The sequence below is a fragment of the Xenopus tropicalis genome, chromosome 6, assembly GCF_000004195.4.
Source record: "Xenopus tropicalis strain Nigerian chromosome 6, UCB_Xtro_10.0, whole genome shotgun sequence".
Classification (NCBI taxonomy): domain Eukaryota; kingdom Metazoa; phylum Chordata; class Amphibia; order Anura; family Pipidae; genus Xenopus; species Xenopus tropicalis.
This window is the reverse complement of record NC_030682.2, coordinates 152,078,734-152,105,938: the sequence shown is the minus strand read 5'-3', so window position 1 is coordinate 152,105,938 and position 27,205 is coordinate 152,078,734. Positions and strand designations below refer to the sequence as shown.

The window sequence follows — 27,205 nt, the reverse complement described above, 5'->3', positions numbered from 1 at the left end:
CCTTCACTTTAACTGATTCCAGAAAGTGGCCCCCAGCATGGGTACCCCTGTGCCCACCAGATACCCCTGAGGGTGCCGGGCATATGCTGAGGGGCCTGTACTTGGACTAACAGTTGCCCCCCACATTCCTACCTGCATATGCTGAGGGGCCTGTACTTGGACTAACAGTTGCCCCCCACATTCCTACCTGCATATGCTGAGGGGCCTGTACTTGGACTAACAGTTGCCCCCCACATTCCTACCTGCATATGCTGAGGGGCCTGTACTTGGACTAACAGTTGCCCCCCACATTCCTACCTGGATTTACAAAGGAAGAGTGGCACACACTGCCCCTCAGTGACCATGATTTGCCCCGGCCAGGGTAGCCACGCATGGGTCTGTTGTTGGCACCGGGGGCTTATTGTCGGTAAGGATGTGGGCTTGTGAGTGCGGATGTGCCCTGTGCCTGGGCAGTGCCAGGGTGATGGCATGATACCTTATACTAAACTCTTCTCTACTGGCACCGGAGGGGGCATCTAATCTGCTGTTTGGGTACAAAACACATGGACCGGTGTGGGTGGCACATGGAGATGCCATGCTGATGCCCACTCTGCCTCTCTCTAGTCCTACACTTTTATCTCAGGAGGGTGGGTACCCTTGGCACGACTTTATCTGTGAGCACCCCTAAGTGCCGTCATGGCGGAGCACATGGAGCTGCTGTCGGAGATGCCGGCAGTGAGCCGGATGACTACTCAGGAGAGGCTGAAGCATGCCCAGAAACGGCGGGCACAGCAGCTGAAGAAGTGGGCACAGTTTGAGAAAGATGGGCAAGGAAAGAAGGCAAAGGGGAGGCAAAAGAAGCAGGGGAGCAAGGAAGAGCGAAGGGTCATGTTCCCCCAAAATGTCACCCTACTGGAGGCCGCTGCCCGCAACGATATCGAGGAAGGTAAGGAACCTGCCACTTGTACCCCTGGGGTAATTGTACTAAATGCCCCCCAGAGTTTCTCTCTTGCACATAGTTCTGCTGGCTTCCATGCTGGGCATTCTGTTTGCCTTACTGTGCAGTGTATTGCTTGGGGGTTGATATCCTGTCCGTTGTTTACATTGGGGGTTTATATTATTTGCAGTGTGTTGACTGGGGGTAGATGCCCTTTTGGTTGGGGGTTGAGGCCCGGCACAGTTTCTTGGTCAGGGCTTGATACCCTACATTGTGTTAAGTTTGGGTGCTGATACCCGGCCCAGTTGATTGGTGGGGGTTTATACAGTGTAGTGCCTGGGGGGCACTGATACCCTGTATGTTCAATGTACATGCCCATTTATTTTACTGCGCTGTGGGCGGGCTTGGCGCTTTATAAACCCTGGATGATGCTGGCAGCACAGACTGCAGCCTGCACCGAATTCTAAGGAGACATGCAGGGTGCATAGAAACTGATTAATACCGAGAAGCTGCTCGGAGCACTACACAGCGCCTTGGTGCAAAACTTTGAGGTTCTCTGTGTCCCTAGGGCAGAGGGGCAAGGGAGGGGCCAGTGCTGGGCGGGGCTAGCAGGGGAGGGGGCGTGATTAAAGTGGAAGTGGGTGGGGTGTATGTTACTGGCAGCCAAGCAGAATGGCTTTTATCTTCATTAGTATTAAGGAAACATTCTGTGCCATGCAGCATGGGGGTTACTGTGCCCAGTTTTATGGGCCCCCCCCCACCCGCAGCACTTAGCCAATCACTGATCCTCTTGGTTAGATGCCATATCTCTTTAATAAAATCCTTATTCCCATTTATGAATGTGTTCCTGTGCGCGCTACATGTCTCCTTGGAATTAGGTGCAGGCTGCAGCCTGAGAGCCACAAATGGACTTGATACGGCCCTTCATAGCTAATGGCCCGTTACACACCCCTCTGGCTCCAGTCCCTTCAGTCTTTCTGCCATTGCGAATGATGTCTCCCAGCATGCTCAGCTGCTCCTTAGCAGTTGTTGCCCCAGCCATGGTTGCTTGGGCCTTGGGCAGCTGTCCTCTAACCTTCATTATCCTGACAGCCTGGCACGCTCACACCCCCGGGGGCCAGATTCCATTGTTATATTCAGGGCTGGGGGCCCACTTTGCCTTCTTGGTTCCCCAGGGTGGGGTGGAGGGGGGCAGAAGAATGACCAGCTGTGTCCTATTGGGAAGCCCCTTCTCCCCTGTCTTAGTGGAACCAAAATATGTTCTGACTGGATCCCAGCGTTCTTTTCTAAACTTTCTCCTGAGCATTCCTATGCCTCTGCGCTGCCCTGCAGCAATGGGGCCCTAGGGTCGATCCCAGCCAGGGCCCTATCTGCAAGGGATCTGTATGTCCTCCCCATGTATGTGTGGGTTTCCTCCCCACTCGCACATTCCCACTACATTGTTAATCAGTGTGTCCTTATATACTGGGTCCCTAGATGTGGCTAAAATATAACTCCCACAGTGCTCCATCAAATAATTAAAGAAACAAGGGAGAAGCATGCTGGGAAATGGGGAGCCAGCTGTGTTACCCAGGAAGTGCTATATAGGGGCAGGGGTATGTGTATATAGGGGCAGGGGTATGTGTATATAGGGGCAGGGGTATGTGTATATAGGGGCAGGGGTATGTGTATATAGGGGCAGGGGTATGTGTATATAGGGGCAGGGGTATGTGTATATAGGGGCAGGGGTATGTGTATATAGGGGCAGGGGTATGTGTATATAGGGGCAGGGGTATGTGTATATAGGGGCAGGGGTATGTGTATATAGGGCAGGGGTATGTGCATATAGGGGCAGGGGTATGTGTATATAGCGGCAGGGGTATGTGTATATAGGGGCAGGGGTATGTGTATATAGGGGCAGGGGTATGTGTATATAGGGGCAGGGGTATGTGTATATAGGGGCAGGGGTATGTGCATATAGGGGCAGGGGTATGTGCATATAGGGGCAGGGGTATGTGCATATAGGGGCAGGGGTATGTGTATATAGCGGCAGGGGTATGTGTATATAGGGGCAGGGGTATGTGTATATAGGGGCAGGGGTATGTGTATATAGGGGCAGGGGTATGTGTATATAGGGGCAGGGGTATGTGTATATAGGGGCATTGTGTATATAGTGGTGCTGTTCCTATATAACCCACCCAGGCCTGTATATGTGACCCGCCACTTAATCATCTATCAGGACTGTGTGCCCATAAAACCAATGGGGATAATCCCAGCACCTTTAGTGAATGTGCCCCTAAGTCTGTCAGAAAAGTCTATGTGAAACCTGCTCCCTGCAACCTGCTCCCCCATCCGGCTCTTACATTGGTAACATTCTTAGCATTCTGCTGGAGGGCTGACAGCACCCGGGGAGGAGGAGTTCCCCCAGACCCAAGCAACAGAGATGGTCTACTCCCCCCCCCCCTAATTCCATAACTTACCTGTTTGCACCCAGGCCCGGACTGGCAATCTGTGGGTTCTGGCAAATGCCAGGGGGGCTGTAAGGTGCCACAGACAGTCACTATTTATTGGGCTGGGGGGGGGGGCTGTTTGTGCCTCTGGGTACTGGGAATGCCAGGGGGGCTGTAAGATGCCACAGACAGTCACTATTTATTGGGCTGGGGGGGGGCTGTTTGTGCCTCTGGGTACTGGGAATGCCAGGGGGGCTGTAAGATGCCACAGACAGTCACTATTTATTGGGCTGGGGGGGGGCTGTTTGTGCCTCTGGGTACTGGGAATGCCAGGGGGGCTGTAAGGTGCCACAGTCACTATTTATTGGGCTGGGGGGGGGCTGTTTGTGCCTCTGGGTACTGGGAATGCCGGGGGGGCTGTAAGGTGCCACAGACAGTCACTATTTATTGGGCTGGGGGGGCTGTTTGTGCCTCTGGGTACTGGGAATGCCGGGGGGGGCTGTAAGGTGCCACAGACAGTCACTATTTATTGGGCTGGGGGGGGGGCTGTTTGTGCCTCTGGGTACTGGGAATGCCAGGGGGGCTGTAAGATGCCACAGACAGTCACTATTTATTGGGCTGGGGGGGCTGTTTGTGCCTCTGGGTACTGGGAATGCCAGGGGGGGCTGTAAGGTGCCACAGACAGTCACTATTTATTGGGCTGGGGGGGGGCTGTTTGTGCCTCTGGGTACTGGGAATGCCAGGGGGGCTGTAAGGTGCCACAGACAGTCACTATTTATTGGGCTGGGGGGGCTGTTTGTGCCTCTGGGTACTGGGAATGCCAGGGGGGGCTGTAAGGTGCCACAGACAGTCACTATTTATTGGGCTGGGGGGGCTGTTTGTGCCTCTGGGTACTGGGAATGCCAGGGGGGGCTGTAAGGTGCCACAGACAGTCACTATTTATTGGGCTGGGGGTGGGCTGTTTGTGCCTCTGGGTACTGGGAATGCCAGGGGGGCTGTAAGGTGCCACAGACAGTCACTATTTATTGGGCTGGGGGGGGCTGTTTGTGCCTCTGGGTACTGGGAATGCCAGGGGGGCTGTAAGGTGCCACAGACAGTCACTATTTATTGGGCTGGGGGGGGGGGCTGTTTGTGCCTCTGGGTACTGGGAATGCCAGGGGGCTGTAAGGTGCCACAGACAGTCACTATTTATTGGGCTGGGGGGGGGGGCTGTTTGTGCCTCTGGGTACTGGGAATGCCAGGGGGGCTGTAAGGTGCCACAGACAGTCACTTTTTATTGGGCTGGGGTGGCTGTTTGTGCCTCTGGGTACTGGGAATGCCAGGGGGGCTGTAAGGTGCCACAGACAGTCACTATTTATTGGGCTGGGGGGGCTGTTTGTGCCTCTGGGTACTGGGAATGCCAGGGGGGCTGTAAGGTGCCACAGACAGTCACTATTTATTGGGCTGGGGGGGGGCTGTTTGTGCCTCTGGGTACTGGGAATGCCAGGGGGGCTGTAAGGTGCCACAGACAGTCACTATTTATTGGGCTGGGGGGGGGGCTGTTTGTGCCTCTGGGTACTGGGAATGCCAGGGGGGCTGTAAGGTGCCACAGACAGTCACTATTTATTGGGCTGGGGGGGGGTGTTTGTGCCTCTGGGTACTGGGAATGCCAGGGGGGCTGTAAGGTGCCACAGACAGTCACTATTTATTGGGCTTGGGGGGGGGCTGTTTGTGCCTCTGGGTACTGGGAATGCCAGGGGGGCTGTAAGGTGCCACAGACAGTCACTATTTATTGGGCTGGGGGGGGCTGTTTGTGCCTCTGGGTACTGGGAATGCCAGGGGGGCTATAAGGTGCCACAGACAGTCACTATTTATTGGGCTGGGGGGGGCTGTTTGTGCCTCTGGGTACTGGGAATGCCAGGGGGGCTGTAAGGTGCCACAGACAGTCACTATTTATTGGGCTGGGGGGGGGGCTGTTTGTGCCTTGGGAATGCCAGGTCCAGACCTGTTTGTACCCATAATCCTCTGCTGGTTCCTCTCTGTGCAGTTGCAGGCAGCTGTGGCTTTTATCTAGAGATTCATGTCAGATCATAAGTGCAGTAAATCCCCCCCCCCCCCTCCCCGGCCCTCCATAAAGGGGATCAATTACAGTCGCTGTATTGTCTGATTATAATCAGGGACCATATGGGAGCGGCTAATATTGTGCAGCAGCCACAGTGTCACGGTGTCCCCAGCTGTACGTGGCAGCAGCTCCAGATGGTCTCAAGTGCTGTGCCGAGACGGAGCCCACCATAGCCGTAGCCTGTAAAGAGCCACTTAGAGCCAGGAAAGGAAGGGGCCCCTGGAAATGCAGTTCTGAGTACGGCAGAAACAACACTGTTTAATGACCTGCATCCATTAAAGTAACCTGTATATGCTAGAAAGTATCAGGTTCCTTGACCTGCAGTCTTGTCCCTTTATATGGGCACAGAGCCCCTCAGTGACTGCTAATATCCTTATCATTTACAGTAGGGGGTACATTATCCCTTATAATACATGAGTGATACTCAGAGTTCCCTGTATAACTCAGCCTGCAGCCTTGTGCCTTTATATGGGCACAGAACCCCTCAGTGACTGCTAATATCCTTATCATTTACAGTAGGGGGTACATTATCCCTTATAATACACGAGTGATACTCAGAGTTCCCTGTATAACTCAGCCTGCAGCCTTGTGCCTTTATATGGGGGGCACAGAGCCCCTCAGTGACTGCTAATATCCTTATCATTTACAGTAGGGGGTACATTATCCCTTATAATACATGAGTGATACTCAGAGTTCCCTGTATAACTCAGCCTGCAGCCTTGTGCCTTTATATGGGCACAGAGCCCCTCAGTGACTGCTAATATCCTTATCATTTACAGTAGGGGGTACATTATCCCTTATAATACATGAGTGATACTCAGAGTTCCCTGTGTAACTCAGCCTGCAGCCTTGTGCCTTTATATGGGGGGCACAGAACCCCTCAGTAACTGCTAATATCCTTATCATTTACAGTAGGGGGTACATTATCCCTTATAATACATGAGTGATACTCAGAGTTCCCTGTATAACTCAGCCTGCAGCCTTGTGCCTTTATATGGGCACAGAACCCCTCAGTGACTGCTAATATCCTTATCATTTACAGTAGGGGGTACATTATCCCTTATAATACATGAGTGATACTCAGAGTTCCCTGTAGCCTTGTGCCTTTATATTATCCCTTAGCCGGCAGTCTAAGGATGCCTCAGATGAATCCTGGTAAAGTTGCAGGGAATGGGAAATGGATGGGCAGCCCCTCTCTGTGCCACTTCCTGCCCAACTTCCTGTAAGTGTGGGTGGGGGGTGTTGAGTGACAAATAAAGGAAATCAGTTGCACTCCCCATCCCAAACTGTCTAGGTCTATTCAGCCGACAAAGTTGAATTTGTGTTTTGGGAACTGAGAAAGTCACTGAGGGGGTGAAACTGGGTCCCCATCAAATAAATATTCCCGGGTAAAGCCCAATGGGATAGGAACCTGGAACATCCCTGGGTGGGTACGAGAGGCGCCTTATTCATAGGTGGAACTTTGGGTTTGTGCTGTACTGTGGCTCTTTGTTTAGATGGATGGGGGAAGCTTTTTCCTTGCACTTCCTGTAATGGACCTGGCAGGAAGTTACATCCTTCCAGACAGGAAAACGGGGGTGGGGGTTTGTGTAGGAATGGAGTGGGGGATTTCACTAGGCTTTCCACCTGGCTGGTAAAAATTATCCTTGATGCCAATGTTATCAGTAGGGGAAAAAGTTAAAAATAAAGTATTTTTTTCTCAGAAAGGATGGCAACCCTGCATATCACCTGTCATTATCAGGGAACAGAAATAATGGCCTACATGTAAGGTTGGATGATATATAGAGTTGTATTTCCTGGGGTGTCACAATTTTCATTCCCCCCATATATAAAAAAAAATCTGTCCGGAAGTACTGTGGCCTTGTGACCTGTCACACAAATGGTATCATTCTCTGTGTGCTGGGCAAAATGGCCGACTGCCTGGTGTAATTGCTGTGAGCGAAGGTCCGGTCCTCAGTGTTAGGGACCCAGAAGATGGAGGAAGAGGGCTCAGTCTGTTCAACCCATACAATCCTCCCATCAGTGTGTGTGGCCAAGTTGTACAAATACTTGATTGGGTAGGACAGGTTGCAGCTGCCCAATGCTTGTCTTGGGCTGATGAAAGGAGATTATTTATTTGCTTCTTTATAGCAGAACCTGTTCCTTGTGGAAGAGAAACTGGACAGGTTGCTTAGTTAACCCCCAGTGAGCTGGGAAAGGGTTAACAGGTGTGGGAGTGGCCAAACCTCCTCCACCTGCTGGGGCCTTGGAAGTGAAACCACAGTTTTGTTTACATTAGAGGTAAATCCTCTGGGGGGGGTGCTGTTTTGTGGCACCAACCAGGGCCCCAGGTTAATTCTATGTTTAATTAAAGTAGATTCCTGGCCCCTGAGCCACTAGGACTGAATAGTTGTGGGTTTGTACCACAAAAGGCAATGTCTGGCAGGGGGTCCCTGTCCTGAAAGTGAAGGAATTTGGGCGGCCCCACTCCCACACGTGTATAAGGTTCCGCAGTGCTGGGGGTCAGTGGGTGTGACACCTGTTGGATAATTAGATTTCACAGCACAGCATTTCCCTGAGAGGATTACACGGAGAGTGGGCCGCAGCCTGGCCGGGAGTAGTTAGATGTGAGGGAACACGTATACTGGCTTCTCTTGTTGTCATACCCACTGAACCTAGCAACCACATATAACTGTAGGCTTCCACTGCTTCCACCGTTCCCTATGCAACATAACTTAAACTTAGTTTTGGGATGATTTAGGGGCAGATGTCGGCCAGTGCCCCCCCCCATACACAGGCAGATAAGCTGCAGAATCGGTCTGAAGGACCAGCTTAAATCTGTCCCGGTTTGGGCACCTTTTACTTTGAGGAACTCTGGGGTGGGGTCCCATGTAATCATCACACATTGCACAACTCCCTGTCTCCTGTGCTTTTGGGGGTCTGTGAGATCACTTCTGCCTGGTGTCCCTGGGGGTCTTGATCCCTGTCTGTGAGATCACTTCTGCCTGGTGTCCCTGGGGGTCTTGATCCCTGTCTGTGAGATCACTTCTGCCTGGTGTCCCTGGGGGTCATTATCGGTGTCTGTGAGATTACTTCTGCCTGGTGTCCCTGGGGGTCTTGATCCCTGTCTGTGAGATCACTTCTGCCTGGTGTCCCTGGGGGTCTTGATCCCTGTCTGTGAGATCACTTCTGCCTGGTGTCCCTGGGGGTCTTGATCCCTGTCTGTGAGATCACTTCTGCCTGGTGTCCCTGGGGGTCTTGATCCCTGTCTGTGAGATCACTTCTGCCTGGTGTCCCTGGGGGTCTTGATCCCTGTCTGTGAGATTACTTCTGCCTGGTGTCCCTGGGGGTCTTGATCCCTGTCTGTGAGATTACTTCTGCCTGGTGTCCCTGGGGGTCTTGATCCCTGTCTGTGAGATCACTTCTGCCTGGTGTCCCTGGGGGTCTTGATCCCTGTCTGTGAGATTACTTCTGCCTGGTGTCCCTGCGGGTCTTGATCCCTGTCTGTGAGATCACTTCTGCCTGGTGTCCCTGGGGGTCTTGATCCCTGTCTGTGAAATTACTTCTGCCTGGTGTCCCTGGGGGTCTTGATCCCTGTCTGTGAGATCACTTCTGCCTGGTGTCCCTGGGGGTCTTGATCCCTGTCTGTGAGATCACTTCTGCCTGGTGTCCCTGGGGGTCTTTATCGGTGTCTGTGAGATCACTTCTGCCTGGTGTCCCTGGGGGTCTTGATCCCTGTCTGTGAGATTACTTCTGCCTGGTGTCCCTGGGGGTCTTGATCCCTGTCTGTGAGATTACTTCTGCCTGGTGTCCCTGGGGGTCTTGATCCCTGTCTGTGAGATTACTTCTGCCTGGTGTCCCTGGGGGTCTTTATCGGTGTCTGTGAGATCACTTCTGCCTGTTATTTATTAAAAGCTGAATGGGAATTTCATTACTTGCCATTTAAGCTCCACTTGATGCCAGCACTTTAGCTATTGGAATGGCCACAAATGAAATCCTATTGATTTATTGATAGGACTATTAGAGCTGCGCTCGCTAGGCCGCATGGGGAAAGTCATTGCTGTCGCGCAAACGGAATGCCAGGCCGCAGTGCGCTGATAGTGATATCGCTGTTTACACGACGTTATCACAAAGATCCGATAAACTGTTTTATGCTTCAATGTCACAGGAGTGCCCTTGCCGATTGGGCCCGCTGTTTTGTGCATAACGATGTTCATTGGCTCGGGTTGGTTCAAATGTATATATGATGGGTAATAATGGGGTGAGGCTTATTGATCAAGCTGTGTGAAGATGATTAATGGAAACAGTGTGTATTTTCCTTACGTGCGACTCCACGTATCCCCTCCCCTCTGTCCCTCTAATAATGGATTGTAAGCTCTTTGGGGCAGGGACCATGTCCCCACTGTGTACATTTGTGATGCTTTCTAAAGACATACATGTAAATACACACATGTAAATACACACACATATATATACAGTGATTCTTCATTTTGACCCTGAATTTTCCCTAGTTTCCCCTAATTTTATGCCTTTTTTGTGGTCCCACCAATATATATTGTACAATAAATTTTCCCTGATTGTATAATTTCCTGGATTTTACACCATTTTTTCCATTTCCTAAAAAACATAAAATGGTGGTTGTTCTGTGTATATACATACATATAAATGCATACATGCAATTGGTAGATATGTCTCCTGGTTCTGTGAGTTAAGCTGGGTCCCATCATTTCTTGTGGGATTATAGGGAATAGTGATACCGGCTTGGGCAGCAGCAGGATTTATAATGTAACAACTTCCATGGTGTTGCCCAGTTTATTTTTCTGGAAAGCTTCCCAAATATATTAGCACTCACCCCAAATCCCCCCCTAACTGGCCTTCAGGCTGGGCCCCCTTAGCCCATAACAAGGTTACAGATATATAGAAACATTGGGGTAACAGTCACCCCGCTATAGTTCCAGGGGTACCCAGGGCACAAATAAGCACTCACCCCAAATCCCCCCCTAACTGGCCATCAGGCTGGGCCCCCTTAGCCCATAACAAGGTTACAGATATATAGAAACATTGGGGTAACAGTCACCCCGCTATAGTTCCAGGGGTACACAGGGCACAAATAAGCACTCACCCCAAATCACCCCCCTAACTGGCCTTCAGGCTGGGCCCCCTTAGCCCATAACAAGGTTACAGATATATAGAAACATTGGGGTAACAGTCACCCCGCTATAGTTCCAGCGGTACCCAGGGCACAAATAAGCACTCACCCCAAATGTCCCCCTAACTGGCCTTCAGGCTGGGCCCCCTTAGCCCATAACAAGGTTACAGATATATAGAAACATTGGGGTAACAGTCACCCCGCTATAGTTCCAGGGGTACCCAGGGCACAAATAAGCACTCACCCCAAATCCCCCCTAACTGGCCTTCAGGCTGGGCCCCCTTAGCCCATAACAAGGTTACAGATATATAGAAACATTGGGGTAACAGTCACCCCGCTATAGTTCCAGGGGTACCCAGGGCACAAATAAGCACTCACCCCAAATCCCCCCCTAACTGGCCTTCAGGCTGGGCCCCCTTAGCCCATAACAAGGTTACAGATATATAGAAACATTGGGGTAACAGTCACCCCGCTATAGTTCCAGGGGTACCCACGGCACAAGCACTCACCCCAAATCCCCCCCTAACTGGCCTTCAGGCTGGGCCCCCTTAGCCCATAACAAGGTTACAGATATATAGAAACATTGGGGTAACGGTCACCCCTCTATAGTTCCAGGGGTACCCAGGGCACAAATAAGCACTCACCCCAAATCCCCCCCTAACTGGCCTTCAGGCTGGGCCCCCTTAGCCCATAACAAGGTTACAGATATATAGAAACATTGGGGTAACAGTCACCCCGCTATAGTTCCAGGGGTACCCAGAGCACAAATAAGCACTCACCCCAAATCCCCCCTAACTGGCCTTCAGGCTGGGCCCCCTTAGCCCATAACAAGGTTACAGATATATAGAAACATTGGGGTAACAGTCACCCCGCTATAGTTCCAGGGGTACCCATGGCACAAATAAGCACTTACCCCAAATCCCCCCCTAACTGGCCTTCAGGTTGGGCCCCCTTAGCCCATAACAAGGTTATGGATTTCGTTTGGGACTGGGCTGCTGTCGGATACTTTGACCCCTGGGGGGGGGAGAGAGTTTGGGGATCTCTGGGTTAATCCTTCCCTCCTATAAGCTGATCTGTAGAGCTGGCCAATCAGTAACCAGCACAATCAGTCTCTTATTCCCTAGAAGTGGCCCTTTGTCAGGTCGGTTTATAGTTCCCATTAGTTGTGGTGTCCTGGAGATTTCCTTGTTTGTTCCACCCTATTGACAAAGAATAAAGGGATATTGTAATATCACACCCTTAGCTCCAGCAATAAGCGACATTTCTGTCTCCGGGCCCTGCCCCAAGGAGCTTAAACTCATCTGTCACCGAGGCAACAAACAACACGGACCAAGCTGCCCATACGGGGCCACCATTGCCTGCCGAGTCCTTGGCCACTCGTGAGAATGTCGTCTACATGTTAATAATAATAATAATTATGATGTCCATATCCAGTATTATTGCGTCTCATACAGGTATCAGTCTGGCTTGGAATTAGTGTTGGCATAGGTCCGGATGGACCCATGGTACAATCCTCTCCCAACTGGTCTGCACTGGCGCATATCACTGCAAACATAACGATCATGGGATGCTTGAGGTTCACCACTTGGTCTGACTTTGAGCAGTTAGTGGACTTTTCTATCCAAGTCTGTGTAAGAACAATGGTGGCTTGTTTGTGACCTCTGTTCCAGGTTCAGAACCTACAGAACCAGATGGTATAACAAGTTGCCTGAGGTTAGGGCAAATCTCAGGATTCAGATTCTCTTAGAACCAGGCAGTGTGGGGCCTGAGCTTAGGACTTTCCCCATTTACCTCTCATGATGTGCCTCAGTGGAGAAGCATTGGCCCAGTCACCCCATGAACCAGATGGACAGTGCTCATTAGGGAAAGTACTCTATTAATTAGATTAATTAGAGTCACATGCAACATGCAGCCATACTGTAGCAATGCATGCTCCTGCCAAGACTCCAGGGCAGTTTAGGCCAACGTGACCCAGCCTAGAAATCTTCTGTTTCCACAGCCAGCTATAGGAATACCTAGAACCTAAAGTGCTTTGGGCCTTACAAAGATTTTATTAAAGGGTCTGGGCTGTGCCATGTTTACATGTTTTTCTAGAATGGTTGGGTCATAAGAGAAAATCAATAAAGGTAAGACAGTGTTAAGGAGTTGGCCTATAAGATGCTATCACTGAAGGGATAAGAGGGACTTAACTGCATGGATGGGCCAAACGAGAACAAAGTCTGGGTCTGTTCAGAACCAGTATAGAAGGGGATGAGGCGTGTATGAACTTGATGGGAAATGAGGACTTTGAAATGAAATTAAGATTTCATGGAGAACGACTCTTAGTAGAACGTGTAGGGCTTGGGCAGTAGGAAAAGGTAACTGTGAGGGTTCCTGATGGCATGGAGGCTCCAACACTGGCTTCATGGGAGGGGCAGTAATGTGGGGGTCCCATACATTGTTCTGTTGGAGACTGGACTGATCCCTATTTTCAGACCTGCTATGGGGATGGGTTGGGAAGGGGAAGCCACGACAACAAGTGTAGGGAACGGGAGACCAAAATCGCTGCTTCCTATTGGTATTGCTGGAGGTTCTGGGAGCTTGGGAAGGTTCTCACAGTACCAGTATTTCCATGCTGAGGTACTGAGACTCATGAATACATTTGTGTATATGGGTAACCCCAGGGCGTGGTGCTGTTGGACCCTGGGAGCACAGTGAGGGGAGCTTGGGAAGGTTCTCACAGTACCAGTATTTCTATGCTGAGGTACTGAGACTCATGAATACATTTGTGTATATGGGTAACCCCAGGGCGTGGTGCTGTTGGACCCACAAGTAGTTCATGAGAGGCAGGGAGGAACATGAAATAGAATGTTGAGTTTATTCTTAGGCATCTGGTTAGGAAATTATAAGGCAGAGCAAGCAGAGTGGCGCTCCCCCCGTGTACTGGCAGTAGGTGGGCATTCCTTGGCACAGACTCCGGGGCCTTTGTACTCAGGAACTGACTCGCCTTCCATAGAGAGAGACAGAGCACGAGAGACAGAGCACGAGAGACAGAGCGCGAGAGACAGAGCGCGAGAGACAGAGCGCGAGAGACAGAGCGCGAGAGAGGAAAGGCTGAGGGCTGCTACCATGTAATCCTGGCGCTCCAGGACTGGCACTGTGCCCTCAGCTCCCTGTGGTACCGTCTAATAACTGGTCTTTCCACTCCTAATTGCACCTAAAGGGGAAGGTAACCCTAAATAACAACTGACTTTTGTCACAGAAACGGTACAAGGCTCAGGACAATCAGTCATTCTGTGCCTTTTGTATCATTCCGCCTCACCCTATCCCGGAATCTCTATAGCTGTCTGTTCCCTAGGGAATTATTGGGTTTGTTCTGCTTCTTCTTTTTACTTCTCCTTTATCCATGCCCCGCCCCTTTCCCTCCTCTGCCCCACTTTTTGGTTGCTACGGAGAGCATCCTTATCAAGAAGCAGATAGCAAGATATGACGCATGGTAGGCAGAGTGATGGGGCGCGGGCACACCATACTAGGATTATTTTACAATTAATGACCATGTCCCTTTAATTAAGGGCATTTAGCCAGGATCCTGGTGCTTATGGGAAAAGGACAAATCACACTGGGGGTAAAGTAGCAGTGACAACCCACAACAGCCAATCACATGCTTGACATTATTTTAACTGATGGTTGCTATGGGTTACTAGACCAGTAGAAAGTGTAACGTGAAATGAAGCCAGTAAAGCGCCATGCAGATTTGCTCATGGGTAGAACAATTTTTTTTTTTTTTTTTGGGTGTGGGTGGGGTTAACCCAGGAACCTAGCACCTTGAGGAACCCCCATGGGAATATCACTTTATACTGTGTATATGTGACGGGCCTGTAGCCCTGTGAATGCTGGGTAATGGCCTGGTGATGGCACTTTTCTGCCTGTTGGCCATTTGGATTGTGATTTTGGGGTTCATTTCCCAGTTTCTGCCTGGCTGCCCAGTGACGTTACTGGCAGACTGGTACTGACCTTTTATTTTGGGGTTCATTTCCCAGTTTCTGCCTGGCTGCCCAGTGACGTTACTGACAGACTGGTACTGACCTTTTATTTTGGGGTTCATTTCCCAGTTTCTGCCTGGCTGCCCAGTGACGTTACTGACAGACTGGTACTGACCTTTTATTTTGGGGTTCATTTCCCAGTTTCTGCCTGGCTGCCCAGTGACGTTACTGACAGACTGGTACTGACCTTTTATTTTGGGGTTCATTTCCCAGTTTCTGCCTGGCTGCCCAGTGACGTTACTGACAGACTGGTACTGACCTTTTATTTTGGGGTTCATTTCCCAGTTTCTGCCTGGCTGCCCAGTGACGTTACTGACAGACTGGTACTGACCTTTTATTTTGGGGTTCATTTCCCAGTTTCTGCCTGGCTGCTGTCTGGGAGTTGCAGTTGGACAATGCCAGTTGCCGGTGCTGGGCTGATGGTGGGTTGCATTACTTGTGCCCTTCTCATGAATAAGCCCTTCAGTGGTTAAAGACATTGTTAGGGAAACATATTTACCCAACAGACAGTTGTACCCACAGAGCAGCCAATACAAACAGGCTGAACTCCCGGAGGTGCCGCACCCCAAACCGGCATGTGCAAGCGGGCACCGGGCACTGTGCCATATCCAGCCTTTTCAGGGTACTGCCCGGCAACTAGGGAATTACTTGTCTCGGTTTGGGGTAACATTTACCAATCTGACTGTTGCAGAACTACAGCTCCCAGAATTCTCTTTCCACCAAGGTGTTTAACTTCTTTAACAGCCAGACTGCCAGGCTGTGCCCATGTTATATGGGTCAGAGGTCTGGCACTGCCACTCTAGGCACAGGGGCTTCTGGGTATGTAGGGGTTGCAGTGCCCCAGGCCTTTGGGGGTGCTATTGCTTACTGTGTTGCAGTGACTGCCCCAGGCCTTTGGGGGTGCTATTGCTTACTGTGTTGCAGTGACTGCCCCAGGCCATTGGGGGTGCTATTGCTTACTGTGTTGCAGTGACTGCCCCAGGCCATTGGGGGTGCTATTGCTTACTGTGTTGCAGTGACTGCCCCAGGCCATTGGGGGTGCTATTGCTTACTGTGTTGCGTATCCTGCCATGTCTGTTGCTGGGCAGGGCCGTAGCTGTTGGCATGTCGTGCTGAGACTGGCGCTGCCAGCTGCCGGCTGAGTGTAGTTACGGAGCAGAGAGCCAACACAGGTGCAGCGCTGAGCAAACAGGCAAATAATAAAGATAAAGAGGTGACATTTCTCTTTCATTGTTCATATCAGCTGCCCTCCTGCTATTGTCCCCCTGTCACTGGTTTGTTTCATGGATACGGACCTCGGGCCCTCGGAACCGCCCCTCCCACAATGCCTTTGTGCCACCAATCGGATTCTGGTAAAGGTTGCTGGGAGCGATACAGACTCACAGGGTTTGGGCCCAGAGATACAGACTCACAGGGTTTGGGCCCAGAGATACAGACTCACAGGGTTTGGGCCCAGAGATACAGGGTCACAGGGTTTGGGCCCAGAGATACAGGGTCACAGGGTTTGGGCCCAGAGATACAGACTCACAGGGTTTGGGCCCAGAGATACAGACTCACAGGGTTTGGGCCCAGAGATACAGGGTCACAGGGTTTGGGCCCAGAGATACAGGGTCACAGGGTTTGGGCCCAGAGATACAGACTCACAGGGTTTGGCCCAGAGATACAGACTCACAGGGTTTGGGCCCAGAGATACAGACTCACAGGGTTTGGGCCCAGAGATACAGACTCACAGGGTTTGGGCCCAGAGATACAGGGTCACAGGGTTTGGGCCCAGAGATACAGACTCACAGGGTTTGGGCCCAGAGATACAGACTCACAGGGTTTGGGCCCAGAGATACAGACTCACAGGGTTTGGGCCCAGAGATACAGACTCACAGGGTTTGGGCCCAGAGATACAGACTCACAGGGTTTGGGCCCAGAGATACAGACTCACAGGGTTTGGGCCCAGAGATACAGACTCACAGGGTTTGGGCCCAGAGATACAGACTCACAGGGTTTGGGCCCAGAGATACAGACTCACAGGGTTTGGGCCCAGAGATACAGGGTTTGGGCCCAGAGATACAGGGTCACAGGGTTTGGGCCCAGAGATACAGGGTCACAGGGTTTGGGCCCAGAGATACAGACTCACAGGGTTTGGGCCCAGAGATACAGACTCACAGGGTTTGGGCCCAGAGATACAGACTCACAGGGTTTGGGCCCAGAGATACAGACTCACAGGGTTTGGGCCCAGAGATACAGACTCACAGGGTTTGGGCCCAGAGATACAGACTCACAGGGTTTGGGCCCAGAGATACAGACTCACAGGGTTTGGGCCCAGAGATACAGACTCACAGGGTTTGGGCCCAGAGATACAGACTCACAGGGTTTGGGCCCAGAGATACAGACTCACAGGGTTTGGGCCCAGAGATACAGACTCACAGGGTTTGGGCCCAGAGATACAGACTCACAGGGTTTGGGCCCAGAGATACAGGGTCACAGGGTTTGGGCCCAGAGATACAGACTCACAGGGTTTGGGCCCAGAGATACAGACTCACAGGGTTTGGGCCCAGAGATACAGACTCACAGGGTTTGGGCCCAGAGATACAGACTCACAGGGTTTGGGCCCAGAGATACAGACTCACAGGGTTTCCCAGCGATACAGACTCACAGGGTTTGGGCCTTGGAGCGCTGGGGTCCATAGTTCATGGCATAGGGACCTTAGATTGTAAGCTCACTGGGGCAGGGACAGTTGGGAATGATAGGTAATTGATTTACTGCGCTGCTGCATGTGTCAGTGCTATATATTATATATACAGGATAATAAAATCACTGTGTACAGGTTGCCAGGGGCACTTGGAAAGAAAGTTTGATTGTAAGCTCTGCAGGCAAATGTCCCTAGGCCCTTGCAGGGATGGGATTCCCAGTGCTGGGGGGAGGGGTGTATTATAGGAATATTGTTATTTTTGGCTGAAATTTTATCTTTCTTGTTTTCAGTGCGTCACTTACTGCAGAACGGATTCAGCCCAAACTTGTACAATGAGGATGGTCTGACAGCGCTACACCAGGTGTGTCTGCACTACTACTCACTGTGTGTATCATCAGGCACCGCCCTGTCCCAACCCCGCCCACATTGTGTGCCCACAACATTCCTTCTCTGTATATTTGTATTTATACATATGGGTAGGGGGTGCCATAGTGTTTCCCTTAGACAGTACAGTATGGGGGTACAGCTTATTGTGTGCCCAGAACATTCCTTCTCTGTATATTTGTATTTATACATATGGGTAGGGGGTGCCATAGTGTTTCCCTTGGACAGTACAGTATGGGGTTACAGCTTATTGTGTGCCCAGAACATTCCCTCTCTGTATATTTGTATTTATATATATGGGTAGGAGGTGCCATAGTGTTTCCCTTAGACAGTACAGTATGGGGGTACAGCTTATTGTGTGCCCAGAACATTCCCTCTCTGTATATTTGTATTTATACATATGGGTAGGGGGTGCCATAGTGTTTCCCTTAGACAGTACAGTATGGGGGTACAGCTTATTGTGTGCCCAGAACATTCCTTCTCTGTATATTTGTATTTATACATATGGGTAGGGGGTGCCATAGTGTTTCCCTTAGACAGTACAGTATGGGGGTACAGCTTATTGTGTGCCCAGAACATTCCCTCTCTGTATATTTGTATTTATACATATGGGTAGGGGGTGCCATAGTGTTTCCCTTAGACAGTACAGTATGGGGGGTACAGCTTATTGTGTGCCCAGAACATTCCCTCTCTGTATATTTGTATTTATACATATGGGTAGGAGATGCCATAGTGTTTCCCATAGACAGTACAGTATGGGGGTACAGCTTATTGTGTGCCCAGAACATTCCCTCTCTGTATATTTGTATTTATACATATGGGTAGGAGGTGCCATAGTGTTTCCCTTAGACAGTACAGTATGGGGGTACAGCTTATTGTGTGCCCAGAACATTCCTTCTCTGTATATTTGTATTTATACATATGGGTAGGGGGTGCCATAGTGTTTCCCTTAGACAGTACAGTATGGGGGTACAGCTTATTGTGTGCCCAGAACATTCCCTCTCTGTATATTTGTATTTATACATATGGGTAGGAGGTGCCATAGTGTTTCCCTTAGACAGTACAGTATGGGGGTACAGCTTATTGTGTGCCCAGAACATTCCTTCTCTGTATATTTGTATTTATACATATGGGTAGGGGGTGCCATAGTGTTTCCCTTAGACAGTACAGTATGGGGGTACAGCTTATTGTGTGCCCAGAACATTCCTTCTCTGTATATTTGTATTTATACATATGGGTAGGGGGTGCCATAGTGTTTCCCTTAGACAGTACAGTATGGGGGTACAGCTTATTGTGTGCCCAGAACATTCCTTCTCTGTATATTTGTATTTATACATATGGGTAGGGGGTGCCATAGTGTTTCCCTTAGACAGTACAGTATGGGGGTACAGCTTATTGTGTGCCCAGAACATTCCCTCTCTGTATATTTGTATTTATACATATGGGTAGGGGGTGCCATAGTGTTTCCCTTAGACAGTACAGTATGGGGTACAGCTTATTGTGTGCCCAGAACATTCCTTCTCTGTATATTTGTATTTATACATATGGGTAGGGGGTGCCATAGTGTTTCCCTTAGACAGTACAGTATGGGGGTACAGCTTATTGTGTGCCCAGAACATTCCCTCTCTGTATATTTGTATTTATACATATGGGTAGGAGGTGCCATAGTGTTTCCCTTAGACAGTACAGTATGGGGGTACAGCTTATTGTGTGCCCAGAACATTCCTTCTCTGTATATTTGTATTTATACATATGGGTAGGGGGTGCCATAGTGTTTCCCTTATACAGTACAGTATGGGGGTACAGCTTATTGTGTGCCCAGAACATTCCTTCTCTGTATATTTGTATTTATACATATGGGTAGGGGGTGCCATAGTGTTTCCCTTATACAGTACAGTATGGGGGTACAGCTTATTGTGTGCCCAGAACATTCCTTCTCTGTATATTTGTATTTATACATATGGGTAGGAGGTGCCATAGTGTTTCCCTTAGACAGTACAGTATGGGGGTACAGCTTATTGTGTGCCCAGAACATTCCTTCTCTGTATATTTGTATTTATACATATGGGTAGGGGGTGCCATAGTGTTTCCCTTAGACAGTACAGTATGGGGGTACAGCTTATTGTGTGCCCAGAACATTCCTTCTCTGTATATTTGTATTTATACATATGGGTAGGGGGTGCCATAGTGTTTCCCTTAGACAGTACAGTATGGGGGTACAGCTTATTGTGTGCCCAGAACATTCCCTCTCTGTATATTTGTATTTATACATATGGGTAGGAGGTGCCATAGTGTTTCCCTTAGACAGTACAGTATGGGGGTACAGCTTATTGTGTGCCCAGAACATTCCCTCTCTGTATATTTGTATTTATACATATGGGTAGAAGGGAACCCATTTGCTCAGTGTCACCCCCTTTGTAACTCCCTGTGCCCGTCAGTGCTGCATTGATGACTATGAAGAGATTGTCAGGATGCTGATTGGTGCGGGTGCGGATGTAAACGCCTGTGATAGTGAACTATGGACGCCTCTTCATGCTGCAGCAACATGCGGCCATCTGCACTTGGTGGAACTCCTCATCAAACAGTAAGTATGGGTGCTGTAAGTATGGGTGCTGTAAGCATGGGTGTATGGGTACTTTAAGTATGGGTGTATGGGTGCTGTAAGCATGGGTGTATGGGTGCTGTAAGTATGGGTACTGTAAGTATGGGTGCTGTAAGTATGGGTACTGTAAGTATGGTGTATGGGTGCTGTAAGTATGGGTGCTGTAAGCATGGGTGTATGGGTGCTGTAAGTATGGGTACTGTAAGCATGGGTGTATGGGTGCTGTAAGCATGGGTGTATGGGTGCTGTAAGCATGGGTGCTGTAAGTATGGGTGCTGTAAGTATGGGTACTGTAAGCATGCGTGTATGGGTGCTGTAAGTATGGGTGCTGTAAGCATGGTTGTATGGGTGCTGTAAGTATGGGTGCTGTAAGCATGGTTGTATGGGTGCTGTAAGTATGTGTGCTGTAAGTATGGGTGTATGGGTGCTGTAAGTATGGGTGCTGTAAGCATGGTTGTATGGGTGCTGTAAGTATGGGTGCTGTAAGTATGGGTACTGTAAGCATGCGTGTATGGGTGCTGTAAGTATGGGTGCTGTAAGCATGGTTGTATGGGTGCTGTAAGTATGGGTGCTGTAAGCATGGTTGTATGGGTGCTGTAAGTATGGGTGTATGGGTGCTGTAAGTATGTGTGCTGTAAGTATGGGTGTATGGGTGCTGTAAGTATGGGTGTATGGGTGCTGTAAGTATGGGTACTGTAAGTATGGGTGCTGTAAGTATGGGTGTATGGGTGCTGTAAGTATGTGTGCTGTAAGTATGGGTGTATGGGTGCTGTAAGTATGGGTGTATGGGTGCTGTAAGTATGGGTGCTGTAAGCATGGGTATCTGGGTGCTGTAAGTATGGGTGCTGTAAGCATGGGTATCTGGGTGCTGTAAGTATGTGTACTGTAAGCATGCATGTATGGGTGCTGTAAGTATGGGTGCTGTAAGCATGGGTATCTGGGTGCTGTAAGTATGGGTGCTGTAAGCATGGGTATCTGGGTGCTGTAAGTATGGGTGTATGGGTGCTGTGTTACACTATTGGGGGGAAGGGGTTTGGGCTCTTGGGCCTGGGCCCCTTAAAACCCCACAATATGGATGGAGATACCAATCTTCCTCCTGTAGCTTCTGTCATGGGAAATCCCCCCCTAACTAGGGACAGCAGCGCCCCCTTGTGTCTGACCTGAATCTTCTCTCATGTTCCCTACTCAGTGGTGCCAACCTGCTGGCAGTGAACTCCGATGGGAACATGCCCTACGACCTTTGTGAGGATGATGTGACCCTGGATCATATTGAGACGGCAATGGCCGAGCAAGGTGGGTGCAGCCGCGGGGCTGGGTTCTTTACCTTAACCTGAGCCCTGCCACCTCCAAGGGCATTTGTGTGGCACAGTGCTTTGGGGTTTTATTACTGTGAGGGGCACATTCAGGGGCATCGCTCCCTGGGGGGGGGGGGGGACAGTGTTACTGAAGAGTTGCTTGTAGGATAGTGTGTGTGTATTAGAGTATGGAACACTTGAGTGTGAGTGTGCCTGTATATAAAGCTGCCCACCAATGTACCACAGGCATCACCCAGGAGAAGATAGAGGAGTGCCGCGGGGCCACCGAGCAGCACATGTTGGAAGATATTCAGCATTTGGTGGAGACGGGGGGAGAGGTGAATGCCCACAACCCTCACGGCACCAGTTTGGTAAGTGATTGGCACCTTCTTCTGTCTCCTCTCCCTTTTACTGTCCTCTCTCCCCTCCCCCTTCTCTGCTGTCCCGCCTCCCTCTCTTCTGCTCTCTCCCCTCCTTTGCTGTCCCGCCTCCCTCTCTTCTCCCCTCCCTCTCCTCTGCTTTCCCTTCCGCCTCCCTCTCTTTTTCCCTCCCTCTTTTCTGCTTTCCCTTCCACCTCCCTCTCTTCTCTCCTCCCTCTTTTCTGCTTTCCCTTCCACCTCCCTCTCTTCTCCCCTCCCTCTCCTCTGCTTTCCCTTCCGCCTCCCTCTCTTTTTCCCTCCCTCTTTTCCCCTCCCTCTTTTCTGCTTTCCCTTCCACCTCCCTCTCTTCTCTCCTCCCTCTTTTCTGCTTTCCCTTCCACCTCCCTCTCTTCTCCCCTCCCTCTCCTCTGCTTTCCCTTCCGCCTCCCTCTCTTTTTCCCTCCCTCTTTTCCCCTCCCTCTTTTCTGCTTTCCCTTCCACCTCCCTCTCTTCTCTCCTCCCTCTTTTCTGCTTTCCCTTCCACCTCCCTCTCTTCTCCCCTCCCTCTCCTCTGCTTTCCCTTCCGCCTCCCTCTCTTTTTCCCTCCCTCTTTTCCCCTCCCTCTTTTCTGCTTTCCCTTCCACCTCCCTCTCTTCTCTCCTCCCTCTTTTCTGCTCTCCCTTCCGCCTCCCTCCCTTCTCCACTTGCTCTTCTCTGCTCTCCCCTCCCTTCTCCCCTCCCTCTGATTTATGTGTAGATCCCAGATGTGTGACTGCCCCCTGTTGGTTTAGTTGCACATTGCGGCTGCGAATGGATATCTGGCGGCGGCGGAACTTCTCCTGGAGCACAAGGCGCAGGTGAATGCCAGAGACCAGGATGGCTGGGAGCCACTACATGCAGCTGCCTGCTGGGGACAGGTGAGTTTGGGGGTGGTTGGGATTTGGGCTTACGCTGAACCCCTAATTCTCCACTCTTCCCCTTCCCCCCCCCAATCAGTGTTACACGCGTGACGCAGCTCAAGGCAATCATCTGGAACACAAACCAGCTGGAAACACGTGTAGGCAGTGTGGCCCCAGGCAGTGTGGCCCCAGGCAGTGTGGCCCCAGGCAGTGTGGCCCAAGGCAGTGTGGCCCCAGGCAGTGTGGCCCCAGGCAGTGTGGCCCTAAGCTTCTCTAATACAGTACAGACTGTTCCTTCCTTACTGGACTTATGTTTCTCCATTTGGTTTCAGATCCATGTGGTGGAACTACTTGTAGCGCACGGGGCCGACCTGAACTCCAAGTCACAGCTGGATGAGACGCCATTGGGTAAGGGAGATTGTAACTGGGTGTGTCTAGGAGTTAGGGTGGGGGGAGCCTAGTGCTGCTCTAGTGTAGCCCACACTTGTATGTATTTATATATTTATAAAGCGCCACAAGGGTACGCAGCACTGTACCAAATACAAAATTACACACAGGGAGGACAAGTGTTATAATAAATAAATACAATAAATAAAATAAAAGTGCATGGAATAAGTGCCATGTGGTATGAGACACAGTAGGAAGGAGGTCCCTGCCCCATAGAGCTTACAATCTAAGTGGTTGGGTAACATACAGGCACAAACTGGAAGGTAAGAGTGCACCAGGTATGGGTATCAGTAACTTACTGGGGAGGCTGGGAAGGGCAGTCCTTTGGCTAGCGGGTTGGCTCTGTTAAGGAACATATGAGGGGCCCCTGGCTGCATATCGGGGCCTTTACCAGCGAATTCCTTGTGTTTCCCCCTGGGCAGATGTGTGTGGGGATGAGGAGGTCCGAGCCAAGATCCTGGAGCTGAAGCACAAACATGAAGCTATCAGGAAATCACAGGACAAGCACCGGACAGCGCTGCAGAGGAGAACGTCCAGTGCGGGCAGCAGAGGGTATGTGGGGGTAGAATGTGCACTGGCGCTGGGGGGTGGGATGTGCACTGGCGCTGGGGGTGGGATGTGCACTGGCGCAGGGGGTGGGATGTGCACTGGCGCTGGGGTCGGGATGTGCACTGGCGCTGGGGGTGGGATGTGCACTGGCGCTGGGGGGTGGGATGTGCACTGGCGCAGGGGGTGGGATGTGCACTGGCGCTGGGGGCGGGGTGTGCACTGGCGCTGGGGGCGGGGTGTGCACTGGCGCTGGGGGCGGGATGTGCACTGGCGCTGGGGGCGGGATGTGCACTGGTGCTGGGGGGTGGGATGTGCACTGGCGCTGCTGGAAGGGACACATTCTGATGGGATCCCGTCCAGCTTTGTGTGTGATCCAGCAGCTCCGCCCACACAGAGAGTTACAGTCACACAGTTCATTTGGGTTGAATATAAGACAACAGTCCATCAAGCTGGACCTCTCCAAATGACCCCCAATCCATATAGGGTTAAATACAGTAACTTGCCTCACATTGGTCATTCCCTCTGTTATCTCCCCCCTTACCCTGGCTCTCTAGTCATTTAACCCTTTGTGTTTGCTTGCATCCTCTGTCTCCCAGCTCCCTCTCTTGTGTCCCACTTTAGCTTCCCAGTGAATCATTATCAGTGCAGGCAAAATAGAATCACAATAGACCAACTGCATAGATGTTTGGGTTACTTTGCTGCACAGAGAGGCACAGGGAGTGTGATACCTAGTCAGGTAACATCATGAGAAAGAGTGGGGGGGGTTACAATCAGATTGGCATCATGGCCCCGCCCCCCATGTGACGGCTCTGTGCTGTGTCTGCGCAGGAAGGTGGTACGTCGGGTGAGTGTGACGGAGCGCACCAATATGTACAGGAGGGAGCACCAGAAGGAAGCCATGGTCTGGCAGCAGCGAGGCTCCAGGGAGAATGAAGTGGAACAGCAGGACGAGGATGAGGATAAAACAACCAACACAGAGATGCAGCAGCACCAACCGGTGAGTCTGCCCCCTATTGGCTGTATGGGAATTCATTTTATCAATAAGATTTTCCAACTTCTAGAAGGGGGAAGGGCTAAATGAAGGTGGGTGGAGTTTGGGGCAGATCAGGGCCAGGGTCTGAACTTAAAATATTCTGAACCACAGCTGTGCTCTATGTATATATAGTTATATGAATTGGCCCATTGAGTGTAGGAGCCGCTAATAGCTGGCACAGAATAAAGGGCAATGATTTTTCTTTCATTTTATCCAAGAGCGCGGAGGCGGAGCCAGAGAAAGCCGCCAGAAATGAGGGAGACGAGGGGCCAGCGGAGGGCAGCGACGTGCCAGTTTCCAGCTCTCTCCAATCATTCCATCGGAACGGGAGTCTAGTTCCCGCCTCCAAACACACCTTTTCCAAGCGCTTGGACCGCAGTGTGTCCTACCAGCTGGCCACCCAGGGGGACACTGGCCCAGACTTGAGCAATGAACGCTCCCACCACACATTGGCTGAGCTGAAACGACAGCGGGCAGCGGCCAAGCTCCAAAGGCACGCGCCACCCCCACCCCCCCTGTCTGACTCTGAAGCACAGGACTCCTCAGGCTCCGCCCCTGAGGAGCCTGTATATTACACTACAGCAAGCGGGGAACCCCCATTACTGAAACTCATTGCTCCGGCGGAGGAGACCACTCCAGCTGAGAAGAGACCCTGCTGCGGGGTGATGTGACTGGGGCACAGCCTGGAAGGTGTCACTAGCTGGATTAAAGGGCCAGTATCTTTTAGCAAACAAAGTATTTTTATAGGGGGCTCCTGGGGTGGGCGGAGCTCAGAGCGGCGCCTCGGCTCTTTTTATAAATCTGGATTTTATAAAGTTGCAATGTATCTATAATATTATATTTTTGTGGGGAATTCCCTGTTATTGTGCAGTTGCTCACAGCTCAGTATTCCTTATTACTGCAGGGTAACCCAACTCCTGAGGTGCTTCCCAACGAGCCCCCTGTGGGGACGTGAGTGTGAGTGTGCCATGAGTGGGGTGGGTGTGTGTGCACTCAGCTGGGATGTGAGTGTGAGTGAGTCAGTGTTATTGCACACAAGGGTCACACTACACAGTGCTTGCTGCAACCAATCAGAGGAACCGCACAGTATTTGCCCTTAGATCTCATTACTGGGTTACTGGGGATCCACTTTCCTTACATCTCTGTACTGGGTTACTGGAGATCTGCTTCCCTTACATCTCTGTACTGGGTTACTGGGGATCCGCTTCCCTTACATCCCTGTACTGGGTTACTGGAGATCTGCTTCCCTTACATCTCTGTACTGGGTTACTGGGGATCCGCTTCCCTTACATCCCTGTACTGGGTTACTGGGGATCTGCTTCCCTTAGATCTCTGTACTGGGTTACTGGGGATCCGCTTTCCTTACATCTCTGTACTGGGTTACTGGGGATCTGCTTCCCTTACATCTCTGTACTGGGTTACTGGGGATCCGCTTCCCTTACATCCCTGTACTGGGTTACTGGGGATCTGCTTCCCTTAGATCTCTGTACTGGGTTACTGGGGATCCGCTTTCCTTACATCTCTGTACTGGGTTACTGGGGATCTGCTTTCCTTACATCTCTGTACTGGGTTACTGGGGATCCGCTTCCCTTACATCTCTGAACTGGGTTACTGGCGATCCGCTTTCCTTAGATCTCTGTACTGGGTTACTAGGGATCCCCTTCTCTTAGATCACTGTACTGGGTTACTGGCATCCCCTTCCCTTAGATCTCTGTACTGGGTTACTGGGGATCTGCTTCCATTAGACCTCTGTACTGGGTTACTGGGGATCCGCTTCCCTTAGATCTCTATACTGGGTTACTGGGGATCCCCTTCCATTAGACCTCTGTACTGGGTTACTAGGGATCCCCTTCCCTTAGATCACTGTACTGGGTTACTGGGGATCCCCTTCCCTTAGATCACTGTACTGGGTTACTGGGGATCCCCTTCCCTTAGATCTCTGTACTGGGTTACTAGGGATCCCCTTCCCTTAGATCTCTGTACTGGGTTACTAGGGATCCCCTTCCCTTAGATCTCTGTACTGGGTTACTGGGGATCCCCTTCCCTTAGATCTCTGTACTGGGTTACTAGGGATCCCCTTCCCTTAGATCTCTGTACTGGGTTACTGGGGATCCCCTTCCCTTAGATCTCTGTACTGGGTTACTAGGGATCCCCTTCCCTTAGATCTCTGTACTGGGTTACTAGGGATCCCCTTCCCTTAGATCTCTGTACTGGGTTACTGGGGATCCCCTTCCCTTAGATATCTGTACTGGGTTACTGGGGATCCCCTTCCCTTAGATCTCTCTACTGGGTTACTAGGGATCCCCTTCCCTTAGATCTCCGTACTGGGTTACTAGGGATCCCCTTCCCTTAGATCTC

At 50.9% G+C, this 27,205-nt stretch overlaps 2 protein-coding genes across 2 annotated transcripts; both read left to right on the top strand.

Annotated features, from left to right (window-relative positions):
• The first annotated feature begins 320 nt into the window (after window positions 1-320).
• On the top strand, window positions 321-25,685 carry ppp1r16a (protein phosphatase 1 regulatory subunit 16A). The gene is given in 10 exon segments (NM_001078885.1): window positions 321-925; window positions 17,570-17,640; window positions 20,102-20,247; window positions 21,455-21,558; window positions 21,807-21,931; window positions 22,711-22,836; window positions 23,151-23,226; window positions 23,688-23,817; window positions 24,643-24,811; window positions 25,066-25,685. Coding segments are annotated over 10 exon segments (1,650 nt in total). The 5' UTR covers window positions 321-675; the 3' UTR covers window positions 25,519-25,685.
• Window positions 15,503-17,505, top strand: LOC116411769. Its single transcript, XM_031904627.1, has 2 exons — window positions 15,503-16,633; window positions 16,713-17,505. Exons 1-2 carry the CDS (start codon window positions 15,880-15,882, stop codon window positions 17,339-17,341), a joined length of 1,383 nt encoding a protein of 460 aa, XP_031760487.1. The 5' UTR covers window positions 15,503-15,879; the 3' UTR covers window positions 17,342-17,505.
• Window positions 25,686-27,205: the final 1,520 nt, after the last annotated feature.